The following is a 25,615-nucleotide window of genomic DNA, read 5'->3' as shown; positions in this document are numbered from 1 at the left end:
TATTAGGGTCATATGGAGCTGAAGCCTAACCCAGCATCTTGAGCCACAGGCAAGCACCTCCTTGCATGGATGGCCAGTCCATCACAAGGCTCACAGATTTTAATAAGTCATTTTTAATGAATTTCTCTTTCTTTGAAAATGTCCAATTTTACTTCAGTATAATCAATGGCACAGTTTAACCTTATGTGGCTCAACTTGCCCCTCATGACTCAACTCACCCAGCTCTCCCCTAAATAGTATTAGTAATTTGCACACATACTTTTAAAAAAAATAGTTTTATTCATTTAATACACGTTTTAGAAGAGTTTACAAAATGTTTAACAAACAAAAAATACATTTCGGTGTTATACTGCATTAAAGAGGGAACTTTATAGACAAACCGACTATTTTTTTCTACCATTTAGTTATATTTTGACAGTTGATGTGCCATCTTACACAACTTACCTCATTTTCTGCCCCAGCATGATCACATTTAGCTGAAGCATATTCATTAAAATATAAAATACGTTTGAAAAAGCGCTAAAATATCACATTTTGGTGGTACAGTCAAATTAAACTACTTAAATCAAGACTCATAGGAACTGATGCATCACTTGGGGTGTATACAGCCCCCGGAAGCTGGTAAGGAGCTCTGTTGTGCCCTCTGCAGTCTGGAGGTGGAAGTACAGCTTTGATCTCTGACCTGAAGCCTTAAACGTCATGGCAATTACATAAAATCTTTGTTTGGTTCTTGAACTTTACTGGTCATCGAAATCTCCGTTCGGAGGGTATTTTTTAGCGGGACAGAAATTAACGTTAATGACTGGTTGGATGTTTTTAGCAACTTCCTGTGAATGTGATGAGGAAGTGTAAACAGCACGCATGGAGGGCGTGTCTCTCTGATATATGTTCCTGTAGCTGTGATCATGGGGATTTCTCTTAAAAATATGTGTCTTTAGTGCTGGATTATGGGGGACGCGGCGATAGCGAAGCGTCGGGAGCAGCTAACGCGTTGGTCGGGCTCTAGTACGGACAGAGAGCCGGCGGTGCCTCGGAGTCGCTGGAGAGGAGAGACGAGAACCGGAGCTCTTGATGGAGGCAGAACAGACACCAATGAGCAGCAGAAAAAAAACAGGTTTGGAGATTCATGACCACAATCATGACAACCAATACAAAGAGAACGTTTTAGCATTAATTAGTAATATAGTTTCTCGATGTAAACAAGCATGTCCGAATAAATCAGTTTCTGTGTTTCTCAGCTTAGCTCTTTAATGAAGATCTCCAGATTTAGTTTGCTATTTTGGGTGTCAAGGACCATCTGCCTTGCATTGGATTACTATCCTGCTAGAATGCATTTACTGATTAGTTTTCATTCTTAATTGATTAAAGAACCAACACACATTGAACATATTGTTCCCAGAGCTGATGATGGTTGCTAAATCTGAAGGTTGCATTTGAGACTGTAGAAACCCAATTACTCAATATTTGAGTAGGAATGTGATTTTATTACAGTATACGTCAGTCCAGATCTTTAACTACTAGGCTAGTGCATCCAAAGCCTTTACTCTTTACTCATTATATCTAGTTTTTGATGTATCATATATATTATGTAACAGTGTTACTGTGTAGTTTTTGAGGTGTCAAAATACAATTCCAGACAGCCTTTCTGTCCCTCTCTCAGGTGGCGAGTAAGATTTGAGAAGACTGCAGAATTCCTAGCAGTGTGTGCTAGTGGTGACACAGAGGAGGCGAAGGAGATGCTGAGAGAAGCAAGAGGGCAGAATGGAGAGGATGATATGGTAAACTCTGCCAACGCAGATGGTATAACCGCTTTACACCAGGTCAGAATCTTACAGCGTTTTAACTCCATTTATTGTCTTGATAAAGTGCTATTTGCTCAAATGTTTTCAGGAACTTTACTTAACTTCACAGTCTATTTTATTACAAAACCTTTTTTAACCCTGGAGAACCCACGGGGTCAAATTTGGCCGCTGTTAATTGCTGCTACCCAAAATGAACAAACAAAAACAAATTTTTCAAATTTAACTTCAAAAGCCCAGAGTGCCACTTCTGGCCCCTGCATAGAGACACCTAGTGGATGAATATTGAACTCACAAGTGCCAGAGTGGTAGTAACAAGATGGCTGACCACATGCTGTTTTGTTGAGCTGGAAACCTACCCAAACAAAATCGTCTTCTCAGCAAACCAGCGGTTGGTAAAATGGTGTATTTTTTGTTAATCTATTTAATATTAGCTTGCAGAATGCCTAGAAGTATGTTTTATATTCTTTTTGGATAAATTAGGGACTCTGAGCTAGTTCAAAAAACAATGGGCCAAAAATGACCCTCTGGGTGTATGGGTTAAAAAAATGTCGGGTCAAAAATGACCCATTGGTTCTTTAAGTGACTTTGATGAAAAATGGTGACAGTCCTGTATTTGGATAAAGCCTTGAAATAATTTCATTTGTATAATATATTTTAATAAGGTACCTCAGTAGTACAAGGCCAGAGACTAATAAAGTAGTATATCATTTCAGGGAGTATGGCCGCTCCGATGTGCTGTGTGCAAGGACCTCAAAACTGAAATGCACTGTGAAAAATGTGCAGTTCCTCTCTGCATCAACTAAAAAATTAATTGTTTCAAAGACTACCACAATGTCTAGTGTGAGTTCCTCTCTCTAGCAAAACAGATTTTTGGATAAGCAAAGTTTTTTTCAGTTGTGATTTTGGCCTGATTTTTCTTTTTTCCAATGGCCAAAGTGTTTATCCTTTAGAAATCCAGTTCTAACATGCAACAAATAAAGCAAGAAAAAAAAAAAACATTGTTAAATGTAGCTGTGTGGTTGACTAATTATTTTCCTAAATTTAAAATAGTTTGCATTGACACTGTTTGTTTTTGTGATTCTTTAATATGCTACGCCTAAAGCCCAATGGGTCAAATTTGGCCCTAATCCTAAATTAGGGAATAAAGGGTTAAAATTGAAAAAGTGGATATTTTGGTGTTCAGTGAACTTGTAGCAGTAATGTAATGTATACTTCATAATTTTCCAAAGAAGAAAAGGGTTCTTGGGTTCTCCAGGGTTAAAGTATGCTCAGTGTATTGGTACTATAGTAGTAATTGGCTGTTATTAGAGCATTTTAGTTTATAAGTATTTGGCAATATTGGATATTTAAATGTGCATGCGCATTTCCCCTATTTTAACACTCACTTAGGTCCTGATTTCACCTCGTATTTAGGTGTGTTTTCAGTGATCCGAGCTGAAGTGGCTATTCGAAAAGCATTGTTATCTAGCCTTAACAAATATGATAAAAAATTACCCTTCTCTTATTTCATCACACCCTGTTAAGCATTAAAGAGGTAGGCTGCGATTTTGATCATAATCTGTGTGTTTTGGTACAACTCATAACAGATCCCATAGCAATTACACTACAGTTCAAAGGTTTGGGGCCAGTAAAATTTTTAAGCAGCTCAACCATTTTCAACAATCAATAATAAAAAGAAGTGCTTCTTGAGTACCAAATTAGCATATTAGAATTATTTCTTATTGATCATTGTGACATATGGCCACTGAAAATGGAGCTTTCACAATAGACAAAAAATTAAAATGTAAAATATTTCACTATATGTATTTAGATATTTTTCAGATCAGATAAATGCAGCCTTGATGAGCATACGTCTTCTTTTTTCAGTGTTTATAACATATTAGATGAGGGCAAATGCAATGTACTAATGTGTGTTTTTGGCAAGCTTGTGTGTCAAGGTCAGTAAGTCTTTTAAAATATCAGATAATTTTGACATCTTTATGACAAGGCAAGGTTAGTTAATGCCTTGTAATAAATACAGTGCAACCCCACAAAAATGAATTAATATATTCATGATTTTTTTTTTAATTATTCATATATTAATGCAAGAAATTAAACATTTCAAGGTAAAATAATGATTATGATGTGTAAATATATAGTACAACATTTCAGAGTGTATGGAAAATGTTACTACATTTTACTTATATTGGTGTTACGCGATATACGGTAATTTAAGAATACATTTTGATAAGAGCTGTGTTAACACTGTTTATTTAAGGTCCTATGATTAAAGCGAAGCAGAAAACATGGACGGAATCACAGGACCCAGTCATAAAAACAGAATTTACTTTAGAACACAGATTTTGCCTATATAGATATGAATCCTGCACATTCTGCACGTCTCTGTATGAATGAATGGGCGCGCAGTTTACTACACACATACTGAAGCACACGTAACACTCACAGTGTTTTCAGCCTCTGCCGCCTCAATATATGAGTGCATGAATACATAAACATAATGTATAGAACAGCTGTGAGAGTCAGTTCATGAGAATTTACCGTTACTTTTGAGAAAAGACATTCTCATATCATATACAAGCAGAAACGTCAAGGCAGCAACCCGTCATAATAAAAGTTTGTTTTAACTTGACAAATATTATTTAATGTAATGATAGTACTACTACTACTAATGAAAATATTATTAAAACAATATTTAAAGGAACACTCCACTTTTTTTGGTAATAGGCTCATTCTCCAACTCCCCCCGAGTTAATAAGTTGAGTTTTACCGTTTTGAAATCCATTCAGCCGTTCTCCTGTTCTGGCGATATCACTTTTAGCATAGCTTAGCATAGATCATTGAATCCTATTAGACCAATAGTATCGTGTTCAAAAATAACCAGTGAGTTTCGGTATTTTTCCTTCTTTAAAACTTGACTCTTCTGTAGTTATATCGTGTACTAAGACCGGCGGAAAATGTAAAGCTGCGATTTTCTAGGCCGATAAGATTAGGAACTACACTCCCATTCCGGTGTAATAGTCAAGGAAGTTTGCTGCCGGAATATGGCAGCAGTAAGCAGGCACAGTAATATCACGCAGCACCTGAAATTAGTTCCCAGCTAGGTAACTTCCAACGAGGAACATTGGAATGTTGGAAGTCACATTGTGCTGCGATGTGCTGCGTGATATTACTGCGTCTGCTTCGGCCATGTTACGGCAACAAACTTCCTTGACTATTACGCTGGAATGGGAGTGTAGTTCCTAATCTTATATCGCCTAGAAAATCGCATCTTTACATTTTCCGCCGGTCTTAGTACACGATATAACTGCAGAAGAGTCAAGTTTTAAATAAGACAAATACCGAAACTCGTTGGTCATTTTTGAACGCAATGCTATTGGTCTAATAGGATTCAATGATCTATGCTAAGCTATGCTAAACGTCATATCGCCAGAACAGGAGAACAGCTGAATGGATTTCAAAACGGTAAAAATCAACTTATTAACTCAGGGGGAGTTGGAGAATTAGCTTATTTCCAAAAAAAGTGGAGTGTTCCTTTAAGAAATATTTACCAGAAAAATTATTTACCAGAATTTATTTTCAAGACAATTGTAAATACACAGTATTTCTAAAAAACAATACAATAAAAAATTATAATTCTTTATCAAATCTAAGTAATCTTTATAAATTAATAAGACATGCTCTTATTTATTAAAGTTTAATGAAACATTAGAATGGAATGCAGAAAATTTATAGAAAACATTCACAGAATTTGATCAAAATAAAACTGTATTTGAGAGAAATAATAAAACGCATTTTTTTTTTAAATTTTTGTTAAACTTTTAAGAAATTGCTGTTAAAGTGTGTACGTTTTATGATTTCAATTAATTTGATTAATATTTTTTTAATGTAACCATTAAAATAGAGTCTGGAAAATTCAAAACGGAAAAAACGGAATCCAGAAAAAGTTTTGGAAATTTGGAAAAAAAAGTGAAACTGAATTGGGAATAAAACAAATTTCTTAGGGCCCTTATTTGTGTCTTTGTTTTATTGTATTTGTCTTAGTTTGTTACTTGCATCTATGTTCTTCTTATTAATAACAAAGATAAAATTACAAAAATTGACTATCATGATATAAATTGTTATTGTGAAATAAAATTACTATGTCATGAAATAAGATGTGGCTTTATCCTTTTAGCTCTTATTAAAGTTGCAAAGATCTCTACATACCTGTAGGCTCGGTAGTTGCTCACCATGATCCTTTGTAGTGGCACTGGCGTGTGATTTTAATATTTTTTAAAGGGGGATGAAATGCTTTTTTTAATAGATTAAATAACTATAACCTCCATATGGATAATCTATTAATCATTTACTTTACCTGGCGTTCTATGTTTTTGTTGTAGTATTGGTGCAGTAGTAGTATTGAGATATTTTTTTATATCCAGGTATCGTATCTGAATCAAAATTTTAGTATCGTGACAACACACACACACACACACACATAAAAATATGAATATGAACTTTTGTTGAAAATAGTATAAAAGTCACTGACCCATATTATAATGCTTAAATTTCCTTGTAGCGATTAAAATGTAGTTTTCTTTTTTATTTATTTAGACAAATTAGAATAGAATATTGCCCATTTATTAGTTATCAGCCATAATATATAAGTAACTGTAGTATTTTTGTTCAATTTTGGTGCATTTCTGTAAAAATCTGATTGTGTTCTTTCCCAGGCCTGTATCGATGGCAGTATGGAGATGGTGGAATTTCTTCTATCTCAGGGTGCCAATGTTAACCATGTGGACAGTGAAGGTTGGACTCCTCTTCATGTGGCTGCATCATGTGGAAACCTGGAGATAACAGAGTACGTTATGATTGAATTTAATGAATATGTTTAAATGAATGAGTCTGTGTCAAAGTTGTCTAATATGATTATTGTTTAGCTGGCTTTGAAATTGCTGACTAGGTAAATGTGACTGAAATATGTTCTGAGATTAAATCACAATACAGCACAGCCTCAAGGCCGTTATTAATTTTAGTAGGCTGTTATTACTATGGCTATGAATCAGCTAAATGTAACTTTTTAATTGCGTGATATTTAATTGCATAGTATTGTGCCTAATATTAAAATTTGTTGTTGTAAATAAATTAGCACATTTAATCCCCAAATTAATGTAATATTAGTAAACAATACAATTTATTCAGCCAGTTTTGGAATATTTACGTGGCTTTATCTCTGAGATATACACATACAGTATTACTGGCAGGATCAACCAGGTAGCTAGACAGGAACTGCGATGAGTGGGTTTTCTACACATGGTTTTTCCTCCTCCGAGGAAGTTGCGGGGGTGAGTGCAGCCAGTAATAGTTCTGTGGGTCCGGTGGAGAAATGCATGCAAATAGTATGACAAAACACCACTCACTATCCACAAGAAGTTGCTGCATTAAATGTATTAATAATTTTTCATGAATTAAACCAGTTTATGCTAATCACAGATATTATCTCATTATTTTTCCAGTCCTCTATATGTTAAAGACAAAGCAAATTCATTAAATGATATCCTTCTTCTAGATGTGTTATTACTGACATGACAGACCAATACTGTACAGTGAAAATAACAATATTCTCTGGTGTGCAGTGATATGGTGAACAGATGTTTTGTGTCAAAAGTTACTACGCCTGCTTTAAGCACTGCTTTTTTGTATTATACTACTGTTTAAGAGTACTTGAGCAATTAAGCATTTTAAAGGTTGAAATGACTCTGAAAGACGAGTTGATAAGTTGCTTTTGTAAGTTTGCACAGATTTGGGTGATTTAAGGGGGTTACAACGTTTAAAAATATTTCTGCCTCAATTAGTGCTCGAAATACTTGCACTGCTGTGAAAGATATGAACCCAGTTAGCATGTATTATACTTTTGCTTATTTACTGGTACTGTCACTTTTAGGTTTCTGCTCAGGCATGGAGCCTCTCTCTGCTCGGTGAACTGTGATGGTGATGTGCCAATGGACATTGCAGAGGATGAGGCCACAGAGACACTGCTGCAAGAACACACATTGACACTGGGTTAGTTAACAGAACATTTGAAATGTCACATCATAAATACACTTATATGGAACTCAGTTAAATTTAGAGGTATCAGAAATTAATAGCCCGCCATATTATATGCCATAAAAATCACCCAACCCAAGTTAGAGTACATGTGCATTACAGAATGTAGTAAATGTAAAATAAAAGCACAAATGTGACCCTGGACCACAAAACCAGTCATAAGGTTAAATTTTACAAAACTGAGATATATACATCATATGAAAGCTCAATAAATAAGCTTTCTATTGATGCATAGTTTGTTAGGATAGGACAATATTTGGCCGAGATACATCTATTTGAAAATCTGGAATATAAGGGTGCAAAAAAATCAAAATACTGAGAAAATCACCTTTAAAGTTGTCCAAATTAAGTTCTTAACAATGCATATAACTAATCAAAAATTACATTTTGTTAGGTTTACAGTAGGAATTTTACAAAAAATCTTAATGTAACATGATCTTTACTTAATTTCCTAATGATTTTTGACATAAAAGAAAAAGCAATAATTTTGACCCATACAATGTATTTTTGGCTATTGCTACAAATATACCCCAGCGACTTAAGACTGGTTTTGTGGTCCAGGGTCACAAATGTCTGCATACTGATGTTATTTAACAATTTGCAAGTTTTTGACCTCATAGAGTCAAAAAGTCATCAGATAGTTTGCCCAAAAACTCTTGTCTTGATATGTTCACTCTTATGCCCTTTTAAAAATGGTATGCCCTTCTGTACATACATTGGAGGTCAATGATTACCAAAGCTGTTTGGTTACCAATATTATTCAAAATGTTTTATAACAAATACAGATTTAGAACAACATAAGGGTAAGTAATTTTTGACATAATTTACATTTTTGGGTATATTGTCCTCCCTTTAATATGAAAGCCTATTTCCGCCACTGAATAAAAAATAAAAAAGGTAATTGCGACTTTTTTCTCACAATTCTGACTTTTTTTCTCAGAATTGCATGATATAAACTCGCAATTCTGACAATTTTTCTTGCAAATGCATGTTTATATCTCACAATTGATAACTTTTTTCACACAATTCTGACTTTATGTACTTAGAAGTGTGAGTTATAAAAGTGAGTTATAAAGTCCAGTTTTTAGGGGGGAAAAAAGATTGATATGTTCTCAGGATTGCAACTTTATTTCTCAGAATTGCAAGTTCATTTTTCAGAATTGCAATTCATGACTTTTTTCATGCAATTCTGACTTTTTTTTTTTTTTTTTTCTCAGAATTGTGAGATATAAACTCGCAATTGCGAGTTATAAAGTCCAGGATTGAGGTGGGGAAAAGACTAATATGTTCTCAGAATTGCAAGTTTATTTTTCAGAATTGTTTGTCTCGCAATTCTGACTTTATAACTTGCAATTGTGAATTTATATCATGCAATTCTAAGAAAAAAGTTAGAATTGTGAGATCAGTGCTGACTTTATATCTCGCAATTACAAGTTTATATCACATTTATATGAGATGTAAACTCGCAATTACAATAAAAAGTTGCAATTACCTTTTTTAAAAACAGGGTTCCATACTTTAGTGTGTGAACTTGAATCAGTTTTACCTTTTAAGTCACACAAAGTAAGCAAAATATTTTTACACAATGTATTGTTTAACTTTTTACCGTACTTATGAACCTTCTCACACACTTTAATTTCCATTTATTATCATTCACAAAGTATTTCCAAATTATTTTTTTAGAAATACACAGATCAGTAAATTTCCATTAAATTCCCTTATCCGGTCAGCTAGTAGTTAATAATTGTCCTCATAGAATCTTGCCTATTTTATTGTTTAATGCAAAAATGAAACTTATAATTAGTCCATCATCAGGGACAGATGTGGAATCAGCTAAGCGGGCAGAAGAGGAGTGGATCATGCGGGATGCCCGTCACTGGCTTACAAATGGGCTGCCCACTAATCTTTGCCACCCCCGGACTGGTGCTACACCCTTACATGTAGCAGCAGCTAAAGGTTATTTGGAGGCCATTAAGTAAGTGTGAACGCAAAAAGAGAATTGTTTCCTCATGAGTTTCCTCATGGCATTGCAAAATTTTTACTCGTATGAAAACATTGTGTGAAGCAAAACTATTTTTTTAATAGTTATATTCTCAGCTGTGTTTTACTCAAGAATGTTAGTATCTCAGTGATTAAAACCCTAGAGACCATTCCACCATTATCCGAACAGGTTAACACCCCATGCTCGTGCAGAATATTCCGCTACGCCATTGGGCAGTTCTCTGATCACAGAACAGCCATTGTTTACTTCCTGTCTCTGTGCAAAGTGGAAAAGGAGTGGAGGCCTATGCCGTTGTTCAGCAGTGTTTCCATCACATTAGGCTGTTTAGAGCAGAAGTCACATCAGCTTCCTCTACAGTGTGTAATATATCAATACTTGACAGAAGGGAAAAACAAATAATTGGTCAGTGTTTAGAGTTCGCTGTAGTCGTTGTGAGTGTTGGTGAATGTGCAGCCTGACTGTCCCCCATAGGAAGCTGCTTTTTAAAGAATCTCAAAGAAAAGGGGCATTGAAACTCCAGAAATGTGACAGGGTAGAGGATGGGAAGTGGTGAGGAAAGAGCATGGGGAGATTTTTGGCAATTCTTATTTTGATGGAATGTTGCCATGTTTCGATGTTTGACTTGAAAATGTGAGTGGAGACAAAGACAAAAGAGTTGATACCAGTCATGGGACATAAGAGCTTAGGAAGTAACTTTTCACTCAAAAAAGCATGCTTTTGCTTTCACCCCAAAGGGGGTATAATATATGTACATTTTACTAATTATGCCAATCTCTAAAATATTTTATTAGGTAGAAACCCAAGTTAAAAACCTTTAGTCCTTAGACAACTTGAGTAGTAGTGTAATTCATTGGTTAAAATGAGTGGTGTTTCAAAGAACATTTAGCTCCTGAACATTTCAGAATCCTGACATTTAATTATTTTAATTTGAATTATAATTTAGTTTTATTTATTTATTACCTGAATACAGCTTTGTAATGGAAGCACATTCTGTATGTCAGACGCTGTTTTCTGTAGTCTGCTAGAAACACATGCTGTGGGTGTTAGATGCAGGTTCCCTGTGTGCGAGTGCATGAGCATGCAATTATCTGGGAAAAGGGCATTTTCACATACCACATTTAGGTGGACTTATAATAAATATGTGAACCTGAACCACAAAACCAGTCATAAGGGTTACATTTTTTGTTGCTGAATAAACATCAGCTGAACATCTGAAAGCTGAATAAATAAGCTTTTATTTGATGTATGTTTTGTTAGGTTTGATAGGACAATATTTAGCCAAGATTCAACTATTTGAATATCTGGAATCAAAGGCTGCAAAAATATCTCAATTTAAGAGAAAATTGCCTTTAAAGTTGTCCAGATGACGTTTTTAGCAATGCATATTACAAATCAACAACTAAGTTTTGATATATTTACAGTAGGAAATTTACAAAATATTATCATGAACATTATCTTCACTTAATATCCTGAAGATTTTTGGCATAAAGGAAAAATCTATCATTTTGACCCATACAATCTATTTGTGCTATTGCTACAAATATACCCAGGGTCACATATGTCATTAAATGTCTTCATTGGTCATTTGTAAAAAAAAAAAAAAAAAAAAAAAAAAAAAAAAAAATTGGACTGGCTCCCTCACCACTCCCCCAAAAAACACAAATTTTATGGATTCAAAACAACGAGTTTGCTGCACTAATAATATTTTACCTTTTATAAATGTAATTATCAAAGGTACCTATTTTTTGTTTATTAATTTGGAAGTTGTCTGCAAAAACCACTTGGCTCAGAAATTTGAGGGGGGTTCTGGGATTATTAGTTTTATTTACTAATTTTACTTTCTTAATTATGTTATTTAGAAAAAGTCATTCATAAGGAAACTATAGTTCATCCAAATATGTTAACATGTCAAAAAAAAAAATAATTCAGTGTTTCATGACCCTTTAAAAAGCTCACTAGATTTTCAAACAGAGCTTGTGTTGTCACATTGCATTGAACACTTGTATGGATGACTTCATACATTTTCTTTAATTCTCTCTCAGATTGTTGTGCCAGTGTGGTCTGGATGTGAGTGCTAAGGACTATGATGGGTGGACTCCTCTCCATGCTGCTGCTCATTGGGCTCAGAATGAAGCCTGCCGTCTGCTTGCTGAGCAACTGTGTGACATGGAGGCCCATAGTAACGGGGTGAGTGAAAAAGAGAAAAAAATGTGCTAAATGTTTAGAAGCAAATTCTGTTGGCTAGTAATTGTTACCTATGAGGATCAAAGCTGTTTTCCCAAGGCAGGTGGTCACTGGCCATAAAGGGATAGTTTACCCAAAAAAAGAAAATTCCAAACCAGTATGGCTTTTTTTCTGTGAAACATAAGATATTTTTGTGAATGTCTCAGTGTGATATTTTTTTTTTTTCTTGAATCCATATGATAGAAGTCTTTGGTGGCCAAAAACGTTAATACCTTTGAATAAAAGCAACTTGCTAAATGACTAAATTTAAATGTAATGTAAATGTTTGGTTATCAACATTCTTCAAAATATTTTATATTTAAACTATTTATACTTATATACTTATATACTAGTTCTAAATGGAAAAAATAAAAGCAAACGTTAAGGCCTGATATGTAGGAGAAGTAAGTGCACAGTAGGAGTCATGCACTCTTAAAGGAAGAGGAAGTGTGGAGCTTCTGTTCTGTGTCAAAATGCACCACAGTTCTGCAGCTAGCAGCAGCACAGCAGTTAGCCAGAGTTCTGTTTCACAATGTGTGTGTGGGTGGGTGGGTGTTTGCATGCATGTTTGGGAAATTGTAAAAACTGAAATGTTGTTTTGTTTTTCAGGGTCAGACTCCATTTGATGTGGCAGATGAGAGTGTTGTGTCTTTACTGGAAGAGTTGTCTCAAAGACAGGCTAATGTGAGAACACACACAAATACACCTTTGTCTAATAAATCTGTCATTATAGGCACAAAATGAAGAAATTCATTTTCAGCTTACTGTATGTAATGTAGCAAGCCTATTTAACTAATGGCCTGCAGGTTTAATGTGGGCATTTTGAAAAGGTTGTCACTTATTTCTTTTATGGTACTTTCATTATGGTGATTTTTTTGTAATTGCACTATTATTCCCTGAAAGAGACGGACACGATTTGTTTTTGTGACTTCAATCACAAAAGTGAGCTTTTTGCCTTACCAAGTGCTCTTGTTTCTTTTTTCCTTGCTTTTGCAATATAAAAGAAAACAGACACTTGCACTCTTGAAATCTGTTCGACTGAACAATATCCACAAATTATTTTACTGAACTACTCATCTGTCGATCTTTACTCACACTGCTCTCCCAGGCCGTCATGAAATACTCTTGTTTTTTTTAACGTGTCATTTTTATTTGCATCATTTACTAGGACAGGTAAAGTATTTTGAATATAGTGTTGCAAAAACAATGTATTTTTGTAGGCCAACCCGGAAGTTACAATCACGCTGGTTCTCTTGACAAAAAACAAATTTGTTTTTTTCCATTGGTTTTTAGATCATTCCCGGAAATAAGCTCTGTGAACAACAAATTTATAATTCTTAGATATTTATCTAATGGTTCATCATTAATGTAATGTTCATAATGTCCCAGAACATTCATTAAATCTGGTTTATTTAGATCCATTATAAATTAAGTGTGAAGGTTATATTAATTTTTGCATCTGTTTATTTTAGTGGAGGACTGAACAAGCACTTATTGAGCAACAAAATTCACAGATCTCAAATGCCAATGCTGCAAACAAGAAACGCAGGTGAGAAAGATGATTAGTTTTTTAGTCTTTGGACACATGAACATATTCACTCATGTCTCTCTTTCTCTTAGGAGCTCTGTGTGCCGAATGAGCAGCAGGGACAAAATAAATGTACAGGACCAGTCTAAAGAACGAGGGATCTCAGGAGGTCTGGGACTCAACAATGAGAAAGAAAGCAGCCCAGGTTTGTCTTTCTCTTTCTGTCTCTCTATCTGTCTCTCTCTCATACAGCAGTATTCAAAATATTTGCATACGTGAAACAAACCTGTACAAGAGTACAGTCTGTTTGATGATGTTTGTTTTGTTCTCTGTTCTAGAAAGTTCAACAGTATCAAGTCCAGAGAGCATTGCTCCCTCTTCTGGGGTCAGACACATTATCCTATGTCTCAGCTCTCCTTGTCACAATATCTCTGCTTGTGCTTGTTTAAAGTTTAATCACTTTATTTGTGTTCTTCAGACCATTGAGGATAAAGAAGTCAAGGTGAATGATCAGGACAAAGCGAGTCGCACAGCAGTTGTACAGCCCACCCCTCAGAGGCGAGAGTCACCTGCTGAGAGCCCCAGTAACGCGTCTGGTGATGGAAAGAAGTAAGATAATTTGATTTAAAGAATTAAATGCTTTACAACTACAGTTCTTTTTATTTTCTTGATTTTGTGTTACTGCTGTACGTATCTTATATTTAAAGTGCAAAGTCTTCAGGATTAGGAAGTATTAGTGATATCATAACATCCCCGTAGTAAAGTCAAGACATGTTAATACTAAAATAAAAATTAATTTAAAGGAGTAGTCCGGTGTGATATTGACCTAAAGTGTAATGAATCATGATACCGAGTGTGAACTTACCTTTTATAGCTCATCTCGGCTTGTCTCCTGCACTCCGAAATCTGGCGCTAGTTAGCCGATGCTAACAACAGGTTGTCGTTGACAACGGGCATCGGACTAGCCATGTAAATAAATCACTGTTTTACACCATTTACGAGGCACAAAGTAGCTCCACACTTCATTGGTAGACTTCCAAGGGCCCTGACATTTAAAACGAGACATTGAGAACTTTGAAAAAGCACTGGTAGTTTATTTACAAGAAGATTTATACAGACAGTACCTTTAGGAAATTTACCGTTAGCCGCCATCTTGAATTTAGTCACGATAAGTCGAGTGACGAGCAGGAAGGAAACTAAACTACTACTTCATAAAACTCAGTAGCTTCATCGTCCGACATCCTTGCAATTGCCAACTGTCTGCACTAACTCCAGTCCAAAAGTAATGCGAGTATTCACGTGACTTATCAGGTTGTAGTTTCCTTCCTGCTCGTCACTCGACTTATCGTGACTAAATTCAAGATGGCGGCGAACGGTAAATTTCCTAAAGGTACTGTCTGTATAAATCTTCTTGTAAATAAACTACCAGTGATTTTTCAAAGTTCTCAATGTCTCGTTTTAAATGTCAGGGCCCTTGGAAGTCTACCAATGAAGTGTGGATCTACTTTGTGCCTCGTAAATGGTGTAAAACAGTGATTTATTTACTTGGCTAGTCCGATGCCCGAGGCACTCTCAACGACAACCTGTTGTTAGCATCGGCTAACTAGCGCCAGATTTCGGATCCAGGGGACAAGCCGAGATGAGCTATGAAAGGTAAGTTCACACTCGGTATCATGATTCATTACACTTTAGGTCAATATCACACCAGACTTCTCCTTTAACAGTGTAAACATAAGTAACTTTAATAATTAAGCCGTTTACAGTTGAATACTGAAAGCACATTTTATCTTTATTGCTATTTACTTGGCCTTTAAGCTACAGTTGCGGTTAAAAGTTTACATACATCTTGCACAATCTGTAAAATGTTAATTCTTTTACCAAACTAGGAGGGTTCATAAAAAATGCATGTTATTTCTTTATTTAGTGCTGACCTGAATAAGCAATTTCAAATAAAAGATGTTTACATATATTCCACAAGAGTAGTTTAAGTTTAAGGTTTCAAATGCTTTATTCTTAATATTGTGTTGTTGCCTAAATGATCCACAGCTTTTTTTAAAGATAGTTGTTCATTAGTCCCTTGTCTATCCTGAACAGTTAAACTGCCCGCTGTTCTTCAGAAAACTCATTCAGGTCACACAAATTATTAGTTTGTTTTTTTTTTCAGCATTTTTGTGTATTTGATCCCTTTCCAACAATGACTGTATGATTTTGAAACCCGTCTTTTCACAACTGAGGGACTCATATGCAACTTATGCTCTAGAAGGAAAATCTATGCATTAAGATCCAGGGGTGTAAACTTTTGCCTAATGAATGAAGATTTTTCTTATTTTGCCTAAATATCATATTTTTTCCATTTAGTACTGCCTTTCAGAAGATACTTACATATTTCCCAGAAGACAAAAAAGTTACATTTACCTGGATCTTCAAATTCAAAAAGTTTTCACCCCTCAGCTCTAAATGCATTGTGTTTCCTTCTGAAGCATCAGTGAGTGTTTGAACCTCTGTAATAGTTGCATCTGACTACCTCAGTTGTCCTCAGTGTGAAAGGTGGATCTCAAAATCATGCAGTCATTGTTGGAAAAGGTTTAAATACACAAAAAACGCTTTAGTAAAATAACATTTTGCATATTCTGTAAGGTTTATGTAAACTTTCGTCCTCAACTGTATATCCTCTTCTCAACGATATGGTTTTAGTTTATAAGTAAACTATAAGTAGTTTATACGTTTTTAAGTTAACATTAAAGAAGTGTTTACTACTTAAATTTGAGTACACTATCTTCTCCAAGTCAGTTTGTAAGTTACTAAACAGTTTGTCAATAAATCTTAATGTTTAAAGCAATTAGCACCAAGAAGCCATTGTTTACAGTAAATTTAGAAAAGCTAAGGGGCGTTGTTTGTCAAAATGCTGAGTGGATTGCCTAAACCCTCTCCTTTTTATTTTATTTCTTTAATAAATGGTTAGCAAACGTTTGGCTCAGCCATTAACCAAATCTGACATTTTGAAAATTCTTTAGTGCTGTAATACTACTGTGATGAGGTCACTAGTGTACTGTATGTTTTTGAAAATAAGTTACAATGGATTCGAACATGGCTCAACCAATCATAATTAAGGACCAAAACTATCCATTTTATAAACTAGATTTGTTGGTGAATAATGATGAAATTGTGTTTTATAGGTTCCAGGCACCAGTGAGAGATGAGGAGTCAGAGTTTCAGAGGAAGGCTCGTTCGCGTCTCATGCGGCAGTCACGACGATCAACCCAGGTGTGTACTCACAACCCTAATCACACACACTAGGGCTACTGCATACGTTTAAAAATTGCATTTTTGTTTCAACACTCTCTCCATCCAAAGCTTTCCACCCACGTTTTCCAAAAGTTCTGCATCCACGCTGAAAAGTCGGAAAATATTACATTTGCCTTAAAGGTCCCATATTGTCAAAATCTAAATTTTCTGGCTTTCTTCATGATAACTGAGGTCTAGGGGCTATGTAACTACCATATAAGTTTCAAAACAGTTAATCCACAGCAAACTGCACAGAGCCTGCTTAAAGTAGCTGTTCCTTTTCACGAGCCGCTGTGACTTCCGTAAAAACGTGACGTCCGATCTACTCAGTCACCGCCTTCAGTCACCACCTCTAGCACCAACCCACACTTCTTTTGTCAAACCCGACAACATTGCATCCATGCTATTGTTGAGCAACAACACGAAAACAAGTTGAGAAAACGCTGTTCAGTCGATAGATGTCAGGAAACTACGTCATTGCACAGGCTTCCGAATAACATTAATATAAGAGACCAGTGGCACGTCGACTTTAGCCTCTTTCACACAGCCATTCCGGAAAATACACGGATAATGTGTCCCATGATTTGTTCCAGAATTGTTTGATTTGGTTCATTCACAAAGTGATTTTCCGGAATCTGTGCGTGCTTTACACACAACCTGTAAAGACATGTGGCATGTGGATGTGAGATGTAATGCGACGTGTACATTTCACTAAACTGAAACTAACCTGACGAACGATCTGTGCTTCAGCGCTGATAGTGAAGAGTCGCAGGGTAACGTGCATCATCACGTTAAAACACTGCCTTTATGGCATTTGGTTCTGGCTTTTGTTCACACAGCACTCGTTCCCGTAATTTTCCGGAATCAGCGCGCATTGTGAAAGGGGCTTTACTAAAGCAACAGTTACTTAGCTTACTGCATTTGGTGTTTGAAAAAGAAAAAACATTAATGAGCGTTCTGAAATATCCTGTTGAGTATCATCAAGCCACAGCAGGCTAGGCTCTGGGCTAGGCTACAGCATACATGACCATAGTTACTTGTGGTTGGCTTGGCTGTGCGTCACTCAGAAAACAACAGGCCAATCAGAAGAGAGGCTCATGAATATTAATTAGATGGGCCAAAATCGACCTGTTTTTGACAGAGTTCTTAAAAAAGGAGCTGTAAAAGTTTATTGAGATGGATTTCGGCACTTATACCGCAAATATACATTCTTAAGGACATCAACAACTAAAATAAACCTCCAGAAATGTGCACAATATGGGACCTTTAATGTGCGTGTGTAAAACCGCATAAAAGCTCACTAAGATGATACAGACAGAACAGACATATTAAGTATTCATGCAGTTCTTCTGGTAGAATCATTTTATTTATGGAGTATCTCATCATTCGTTGACTTGTTCAGGTCGCGCTCACTCAGTTTGACCTAAAATGCAAAGGTATTAATGTGGACAAAGCGTGGGTCTGTCATTTTCTTTATTTTTGCATTGTGCTGCAAAAGATTTTCAAATTGGTGTTTTCTGAATTAAGTCAAAAATGTCACTGTGATATAATTGTCCTGATATTGTACTGAATGAATAAAACTTTGAGTAGTTTGGCTTAATTTTCTCCCTTACATGTTAATGTGCCAAAAAAGAGAAGACAATTGTTATTATTATTAAAAAATATTATTCAATTATTATTTTAAAAATTATTAATAGTACATAACTTGTGTGATATTGATTAACAGGGAGTAACACTGACGGATCTTAAGGAAGCAGAACGGAGTATTGTTAAGAGCAGTGAACCTCAGCACCTCAGTGTTCAGTCTGTGAGCCCCAATATCACAATAACACAAGCTGAGAGAGGTGAGTCTCATTACTATTAAGTGTGTCTGAATCACCTGAATTTGATACATTTCTTTCAGCAAAGATTCTTTAATCTTTTTGATTCAGTGTGAATTCTGTGTAGATATTGAAAGTTTTCTCTCTGCACTAGACACCGAGCCAGTGAAGGATTCTGGAGATGCACTGTCAAAACTAGGAGTGAGAGATCGCAGGAAAGGGAGGAAAGAGAGACGTTCAACTGGTATCGTTCAGCTGTCTGGAGAGGTAAGCTGCAAGCATTCATTCAAAACCCAGTGCATTCTCACTCACACTGAGCATTTTCAATATAAATCTACTGCTAAATGTATTCTTCTTGGCAGCTTCTCACCAGTATATTATGAAGGATAACAAAAATAATTTTATCGGTAGCTTTGTTGCTTTGGTGTCAGGATGATTTGGAAGGGTGCACCTGAATCTTCATTTTAAGAGAATGTTGCCCACAACCAGGTTTCCGCAGCAGAACAAGAGGAGTTTGTGGTGGTTCCCTATTTTTATGATAATGAATTTATCAACATTCATATGCAAACACAAACAGTACATGACAAAGGGTCTATAATACAGACTTCAACACTGAAATGACATGGTTATATCAGAACTAGTATACGATTTGTTTAGAGTATTTCCTTGACAAACCTCAAATCATCTTTCTCTGGGTTTCATCAGTTAATATTGCTAAAAAAAAGTTTTTAACTGTTTTAATATTTGTTCTGACTTTGATTCTTTAATCTTATGATGTTGATGCATCATAAAAAATAAATGTGATTTTTTTTTTTTTTTTTTTTGTAGTGGACTATTGAATATGCGTAATAGATTTGCACATTGTTATGAAAAATTGAATGAACCGACACTTACAATATGTGGACAAATTATAAACATCTTGGTAACAGAATTACCAACTATATTAATGCCATTTATTATATTGTTATTCATTCTGATTTGTCAAACATGGCATTTAGTGGTCATTCAGTTTTTGTAGTCTTATTGCAGTATTTGTTTTGTTACTAGGTTGTTGTTTTTTTTGTACAATGAGAACATTATTTTCTCGGTATGTTTGGTGCCACTAGTAGTAAAGAAATTACATAATTCAGACATTTTAAATGGCTGACTTATTGACATGGACAAATATTGACAATTAATATTACTTTTGTTTAGTCGGATGATATGGATGCAAATGAAGATGCTGAACAAGACAACAGAATGAGGTGTGTGTGGCATATCCTATATTCATTTAGTGTGTACTGAATGTGTAGCACAGTGTGTTGTGTTTTTTGTTCTGCTCATTCTCTTTCTGTTGATGTGGGTTCATTCGGGGTTTGCCAGTCCCTAACTATGGGATTGGTGGATCAATTAGTGCACAGTTTTAAATAAGCTGCTTATAAGCAGGGAGTAAAATTGAGCTTTTGTAATGTTATTTGTAACAGTTATGTTTGTTTTTGTAGTGAGGCTCAGTTAGATGATTTCAGACACTCTTCTCTGGACTATAGAAAGGTAATGAATTTTGAAACTCTAAACATTCAAAAACTAATGAGTGATTATAAGAGCTGGTTCACACTCTTGTTATGTTACCTGTGTGTTTTCAGTTGTATCTGCAGGTGTTGCAAGAGAATGGAGATTTAAAAGAGAAGCTTCAAGAAACTCAACTGCAGTTAAATGAGAGTAAAGTTCAGCTGGAGAAACTCAAACAGGTGAGAAGTGTTGTTTTCTTGCCTTGAGACCTTAGATAGGAAATAAATATTGAACCACTAAAGTTTTTTTTCTCTGTTTGTTTGTATGTACAGAATCAAGAGAATGGATCAGACAGACCAGCCCTGCTGGAGCTGGAGAGATTTGTAAGTTCAAACATTTTCACGCTGTGTCACTGTTTGGGTGTCTTTGTTTTAGTGGTAACTTACAATGCTGGTCAACCAATCAGAATCAAGCATTCAACAGCTTTGTAGTAGATTAATAAGTGCTATAACAGTATTATTTCACCTAATGCACATATGGTAACAAATTGAACCCTGTAAAGTGTTTTTGTTTTGAATTCTGTTTTTTTCTTTACCTAGGAAAAGAAACTTCTTCAGCGGAGAGCATCTGAATTAGAAGATGAACTCAAAGTAAGAGCTTGAGCTTTACAGCAGTGTTAATTTCTTTGATAAATAATTTTGGTCAATGAGATTTTTTTACAGACAAAAACGAGACGATAACGAAACGAAAACTCGTTTTGAATGACAAAAACTATGACACAAATCTATTGACATTTTTGTCAACAAATAAAAACGACAAAAATGTTTGGGAGGGACGATTTAGAAAGAGATTCATTCAGAACGAATCATCTGCGCTGAGGTTAGATGCGTCCATATGAACTGTATGATAGCCTATTGATCTATCCTGTGGGATAGATCGTAAACATAAGCTGGCATACATCTGCTGCACGTCTCATAAAACATTAAAAAACTCAGTATCTGGAAGTAAGAGAAGAGCAGACATAGGGATAAATTTGACAACGCAAAAGGGACTTAATTCAGTCACAGCACACGAGTCATGAATGGAGAAATACACAAAAAATTATGTTGAATTATCCGTGTTGATGAGTATTCACATAGACACAATCGGTTACATCTTAGGTGAACGTAAACAATTGGGAGACTATCAGATGTGTATCAGTACATTGCATCCTTGCGTTCAGTTTTAAAGGGACAACAGCAAAATTTAGTTGCTATTGTCTCTGGCATTGATGTTAATCAAGCAACAAAAGAAAGACAGAAAATCACTCACTGCTCTTGACTGCGTCACTTTAGTAGCCTTAATAAAGATTAATCTAAATGTATTTATATAAATAAAATTCTGCTTGAAAGAATGAAGAATGTGGTAAATAATTTGTTATAAAGAATGCATAATTAGCCTATATGCTCTTGTTTCTTTATGAGAAGTGGTTTCATTTAATTTAATATAAAAGCATGTTGCATATCACAGCAGTTAAATCTGTGTCTATCATGATAAAACCTCATGATATAAAACCTACATAATGACTACTAAATATCATAATAATCTTATGATATTTAGTCGACTAAAACTAAAAACAATTTATTGACTAAAATATGACTAAAACTAAATGGAATTTTAGTCAAAAGACTGACTAAAACTAAATTAAAATTTCTGTCAAAATTAACACTGCTTTACAGTATGTAAAACTGTTTAGAATAGATTTAAACATATAAACATTGTTAGCCAGAGCTGTGATTTTTCTACAGTCTTTAAATAGCTGAAAGCACAATTAGCATAACATGCAAGAGGTAGGAACTGTGTAGAACCCTGTGTATGGTTCATATGGCAAATCTGGATATGCCAAGTCTTAACAAAAAATTCTATGCATGTACATGTTCCATGTGGGCCTGCTCATCTCACTCTTTGTCCCTCCCTGTAGGTGCTTGTGGATTTGCGTGCTGACAACCAGAGACTGAAAGATGAAAATGCAGCTCTCATTCGTGTCATTAGTAAGCTGTCTAAATGAATCTTTGGGTTCTTTGGATTTTCTTCACTGAATTCCTTGGAAAAGTTGCTGTCCCATTGTCTGCCCAAAGAACTGCACAGCATTTTTCTTTCCCTCTCTCATCTCTGGGACAGATGCCCCTGCCTGGGGTGGTTAAACTACTGTTCTTCAAATTGATATGTACATATCTAAGGTCTTGTTTAGCTGCCACTCTAGACTCATCAAAACTGGAATTTTCAACAACTTTAGAACTCAAGTCCATCTGCTGTTGAGCTGCTCTAGATTATGGTGTTCAGATTCAGGGTGCTCTTGTAATATTGTAATGTTATTGATTTCTTTTGTGCATTGTGCTTGCTTTTTTATTAATAGCACAGATAAGGCTCATAGCTTTAAAGTTCCTTAACATTCTGCAGACTAGCCATCGCACTTAGTTAATGCCCTTATTGTGCCCTCACTGCGCTGCACTGATGAGAATTTTATTGATTAATTTGAAGTTTCAGTTCAGGTTTACTGTTCAGTTTAGAGACAGCTACCATTGCAATCTTTGCCTTTTAGCAGGTACCTCTAGAAACCTGCAAAGATAGATAAATCAAGATTTTATGATATACAGAATATAGAATACTGTTCATTAAAAACAAAATTGATATATTCCAGATCATAGATCTGTAACGTTAACAGAACAGGCTAATGTACATTAAAATAGAAATGAAATTTTAATATATTTTCATATACATTCATATTTGAATGTACATGACCCACTGATCTGTTAAGAAGTATCTAATATTTGTTAGGCTTAGTACTAAACTTGCAGTGTTACCAGACTTACAAATGTTTAAACTGAGCTTTTAAATGCCATGGCAATGTCTGCTGGGCAATGCCATTATAATTTTAGCTTAAACGCATCATTTTAATATTTCTTCAAATGGTAAGCAAAAAAGAAAGGAAAAAATGTGCCAAACAGTAACAACATTGCTCAGGGGTCTCTTTAGTGAGACAGTAGAATGTCTTGGGGTAGTGTGTATTTTTCTTAGCATGTATCTGAATTAACACTGTACTTTAGCTGACTACTGTTCTTTGGACCAAACAGGCATTAGTATGGATCTATTTCTCTATTATTGCATATTTATGAATATATTATGTATGGTGAATTTTAATGCTGTTGTGTTCTGCCAGTGGTGTAATCTCTTTTTATTAGGAAAAGACACAAACGTGTTTTGTACTGTGACTATGAGTTTTGTCCTAAACCAAACTGGCACCATAGGTCAAAGCTTTTAAAGGTTTACCACTGTTTATTTGTGTTTTTTCCTAAAATTATTGCTTTCAGGACTTAAGCATTTGTTCATCCAGCAAGTGTATTTTGCCAAAAATGTGCCTTCTATATATATTTATATATATAGATAGAATATATCTCTGTTGCTTTGTTAAAAATGTTGGAGTCAGTTACTCTCTCTGACCAATAAAGATCAGTGCAAATGGTTGGGTAACAACCATTAAAGCAATCTGTGCACCAGTGCTTTTATCTTGTTTAAATAAATAATGGCTTGCTAGATTTAATTATTTTCAGAGGTCTAATTTTCCATTAGTGGCTGTGGTAAGAAAATTAAATGAGACATAAGTAGTAGCTAAATGTATGGTTCCTTGTGAAAGTTAAGAGTTTGATTGATTAAATGTCCTCCTGGGAAACATTACATGACAATTTCATAAAAGTTCTATTACAAATTAAAATGTTGCTATTGGTGTTGTTCTAGTTTATATTTCTATCATGAGTATAAAATATATTTTATTGTAAAGAAATTAGTGGTTATATGAAATATTACATTGTGAAAACATTTTACCTGTCCTCCAGTTCCACTATAACATGGTAATATGCGCACATTATTAGTGGATTTCCTTATAGGCTTTATTACTTTTAGAATGATATGAACTGGAGTGTTATTGGACAATGATTTGTACATGCATTAGCTCAATGTATGTATTTATGTATTTGTTTATTTTTACATTTACTATAAAGACTGTAAATTCTAAATGTTATATTATTATATAATTATTTAAACTTTTTAGGAGTATACTAAAGTGTATCCCAACCATGGTCCAAAAGTACCATGACATGACTGGGTCAGTTGTAATTATACCCTACTTACTCCTAAATTCAGAGCCCTTGAAGTGGGAACTCTTGAGAGAGGAGAGAAATGTATTATGTGGCCAGTCTGGAACACACTTGGCAACAATTTGGGGCAATTTTTTTCTTTCATTATCTTGAACTGCTAGAATGTTATCATGAGTCTAGCATAATTCAGTTACCCCATTACCTCTTTTTAGGACAGGAATTTCTTATTTATGTTAATATTTTTGTTGCAAATAAAGTTTTTTTTTAATATTGCCTTTGTGTCTCATTTTAAATAGCTTTATCCCTCATGCATATAGTATACCTTAATTAATATTTCCTGCCAAAAGTCATTGGTGCATCAGAGTTTTTAATAATTACTGCATAGCAATATACATTAAAAAAAAAACAAAAAAAACATGAGGACTTGCCGACCTGGGTCAAGTGTTCATTAATGATTAAATTATTTTCTTGAAGTGACCATTCCATTTATGGCCTTGTGAGAGGGCTCTTAAGAAGGGTTTCATTTGCTCACTTTTGTTTGGAACAGCGTTTTTCCCACAGTGCTCTTCGAGGCATTTATAATTATATTTTGATGCAGCTGCTGATTTTAGGGCCATGCCGCCAACTTACTATAAGGCCGACCTATAGCCCATTCATATTTACGCTGCATCCAAAAGCTTGGGCAGCTGAAGAGTTGCCTCCCGGTACTGAATGCACAGGATAGTGAGATATCATAGGCAGCGAAAGATCACAGATGTGATATTATCATTGAATTTAGACATGCCGTTTTGCCTTCCTGCCTCCATACAGTGAGAAAAAAAATATTTGATCCCCTGCTGATTTTATGTGTTTTCCCACTGAGAAAGAAATGATCAATCATAATTTTAATGGTAGGTTTATTTGAACAGTGAGAGACAGAATAACAACAAATAAATCCAGAAAAACACATTAAAAAAAGTTATACATTGATTTGCATTTTAATGAGTGAAATAAGTATTTGACCCCTTTGCAAAACATGACTTGCAAAATCCTTGTTGGCAATCACAGAGGTCGGACATTTCTTGTAGTTAGCCACCAGGTTTGCACACATCTCAGGAGGGATTTTTTCCCACTCCTCTTTGCAGATCCTCTCCAAATCATTAAGGTTTCAAGGCTGACTTTTGGCAACTCAAACCTTCAGCTCCCTCCACAGATTTTCTATGGGATTAAGGTCTGGAGACTGGCTAGGCCACTTCAGTAACTGA

At 35.1% G+C, this 25,615-nt stretch overlaps 1 protein-coding gene across 2 annotated transcripts; it reads left to right on the top strand.

The window, feature by feature from the left end:
* The first annotated feature begins 687 nt into the window (after window positions 1-687).
* ppp1r12c (protein phosphatase 1, regulatory subunit 12C) lies at window positions 688-24,613 on the top strand. Of its 2 annotated transcripts, XM_073852192.1 has the most exons (20): window positions 689-1,114; window positions 1,661-1,820; window positions 6,515-6,645; window positions 7,729-7,847; window positions 9,708-9,867; window positions 11,937-12,081; window positions 12,727-12,801; window positions 13,590-13,666; window positions 13,738-13,850; window positions 13,984-14,030; window positions 14,124-14,254; window positions 16,822-16,909; window positions 18,657-18,774; window positions 18,905-19,017; window positions 19,945-19,994; window positions 20,232-20,280; window positions 20,373-20,477; window positions 20,571-20,621; window positions 20,838-20,888; window positions 22,199-24,613. In XM_073852192.1, the coding sequence occupies exons 1-20, from the start codon at window positions 948-950 to the stop codon at window positions 22,283-22,285; spliced, it is 2,037 nt and encodes a 678-aa protein (XP_073708293.1). In that variant the 5' UTR covers window positions 689-947; the 3' UTR covers window positions 22,286-24,613. The 2 variants fall into 2 exon arrangements, with proteins under 2 accessions (XP_073708292.1, XP_073708293.1); XM_073852191.1 differs by having other exon boundaries at window positions 688-1,114; window positions 13,984-14,254.
* Window positions 24,614-25,615: the final 1,002 nt, after the last annotated feature.

The sequence above is a fragment of the Garra rufa genome, chromosome 12, assembly GCF_049309525.1.
Source record: "Garra rufa chromosome 12, GarRuf1.0, whole genome shotgun sequence".
NCBI classification, from domain to species: Eukaryota; Metazoa; Chordata; class Actinopteri; order Cypriniformes; family Cyprinidae; genus Garra; species Garra rufa.
This window is presented reverse-complemented; position numbering and strand designations above follow the sequence as displayed.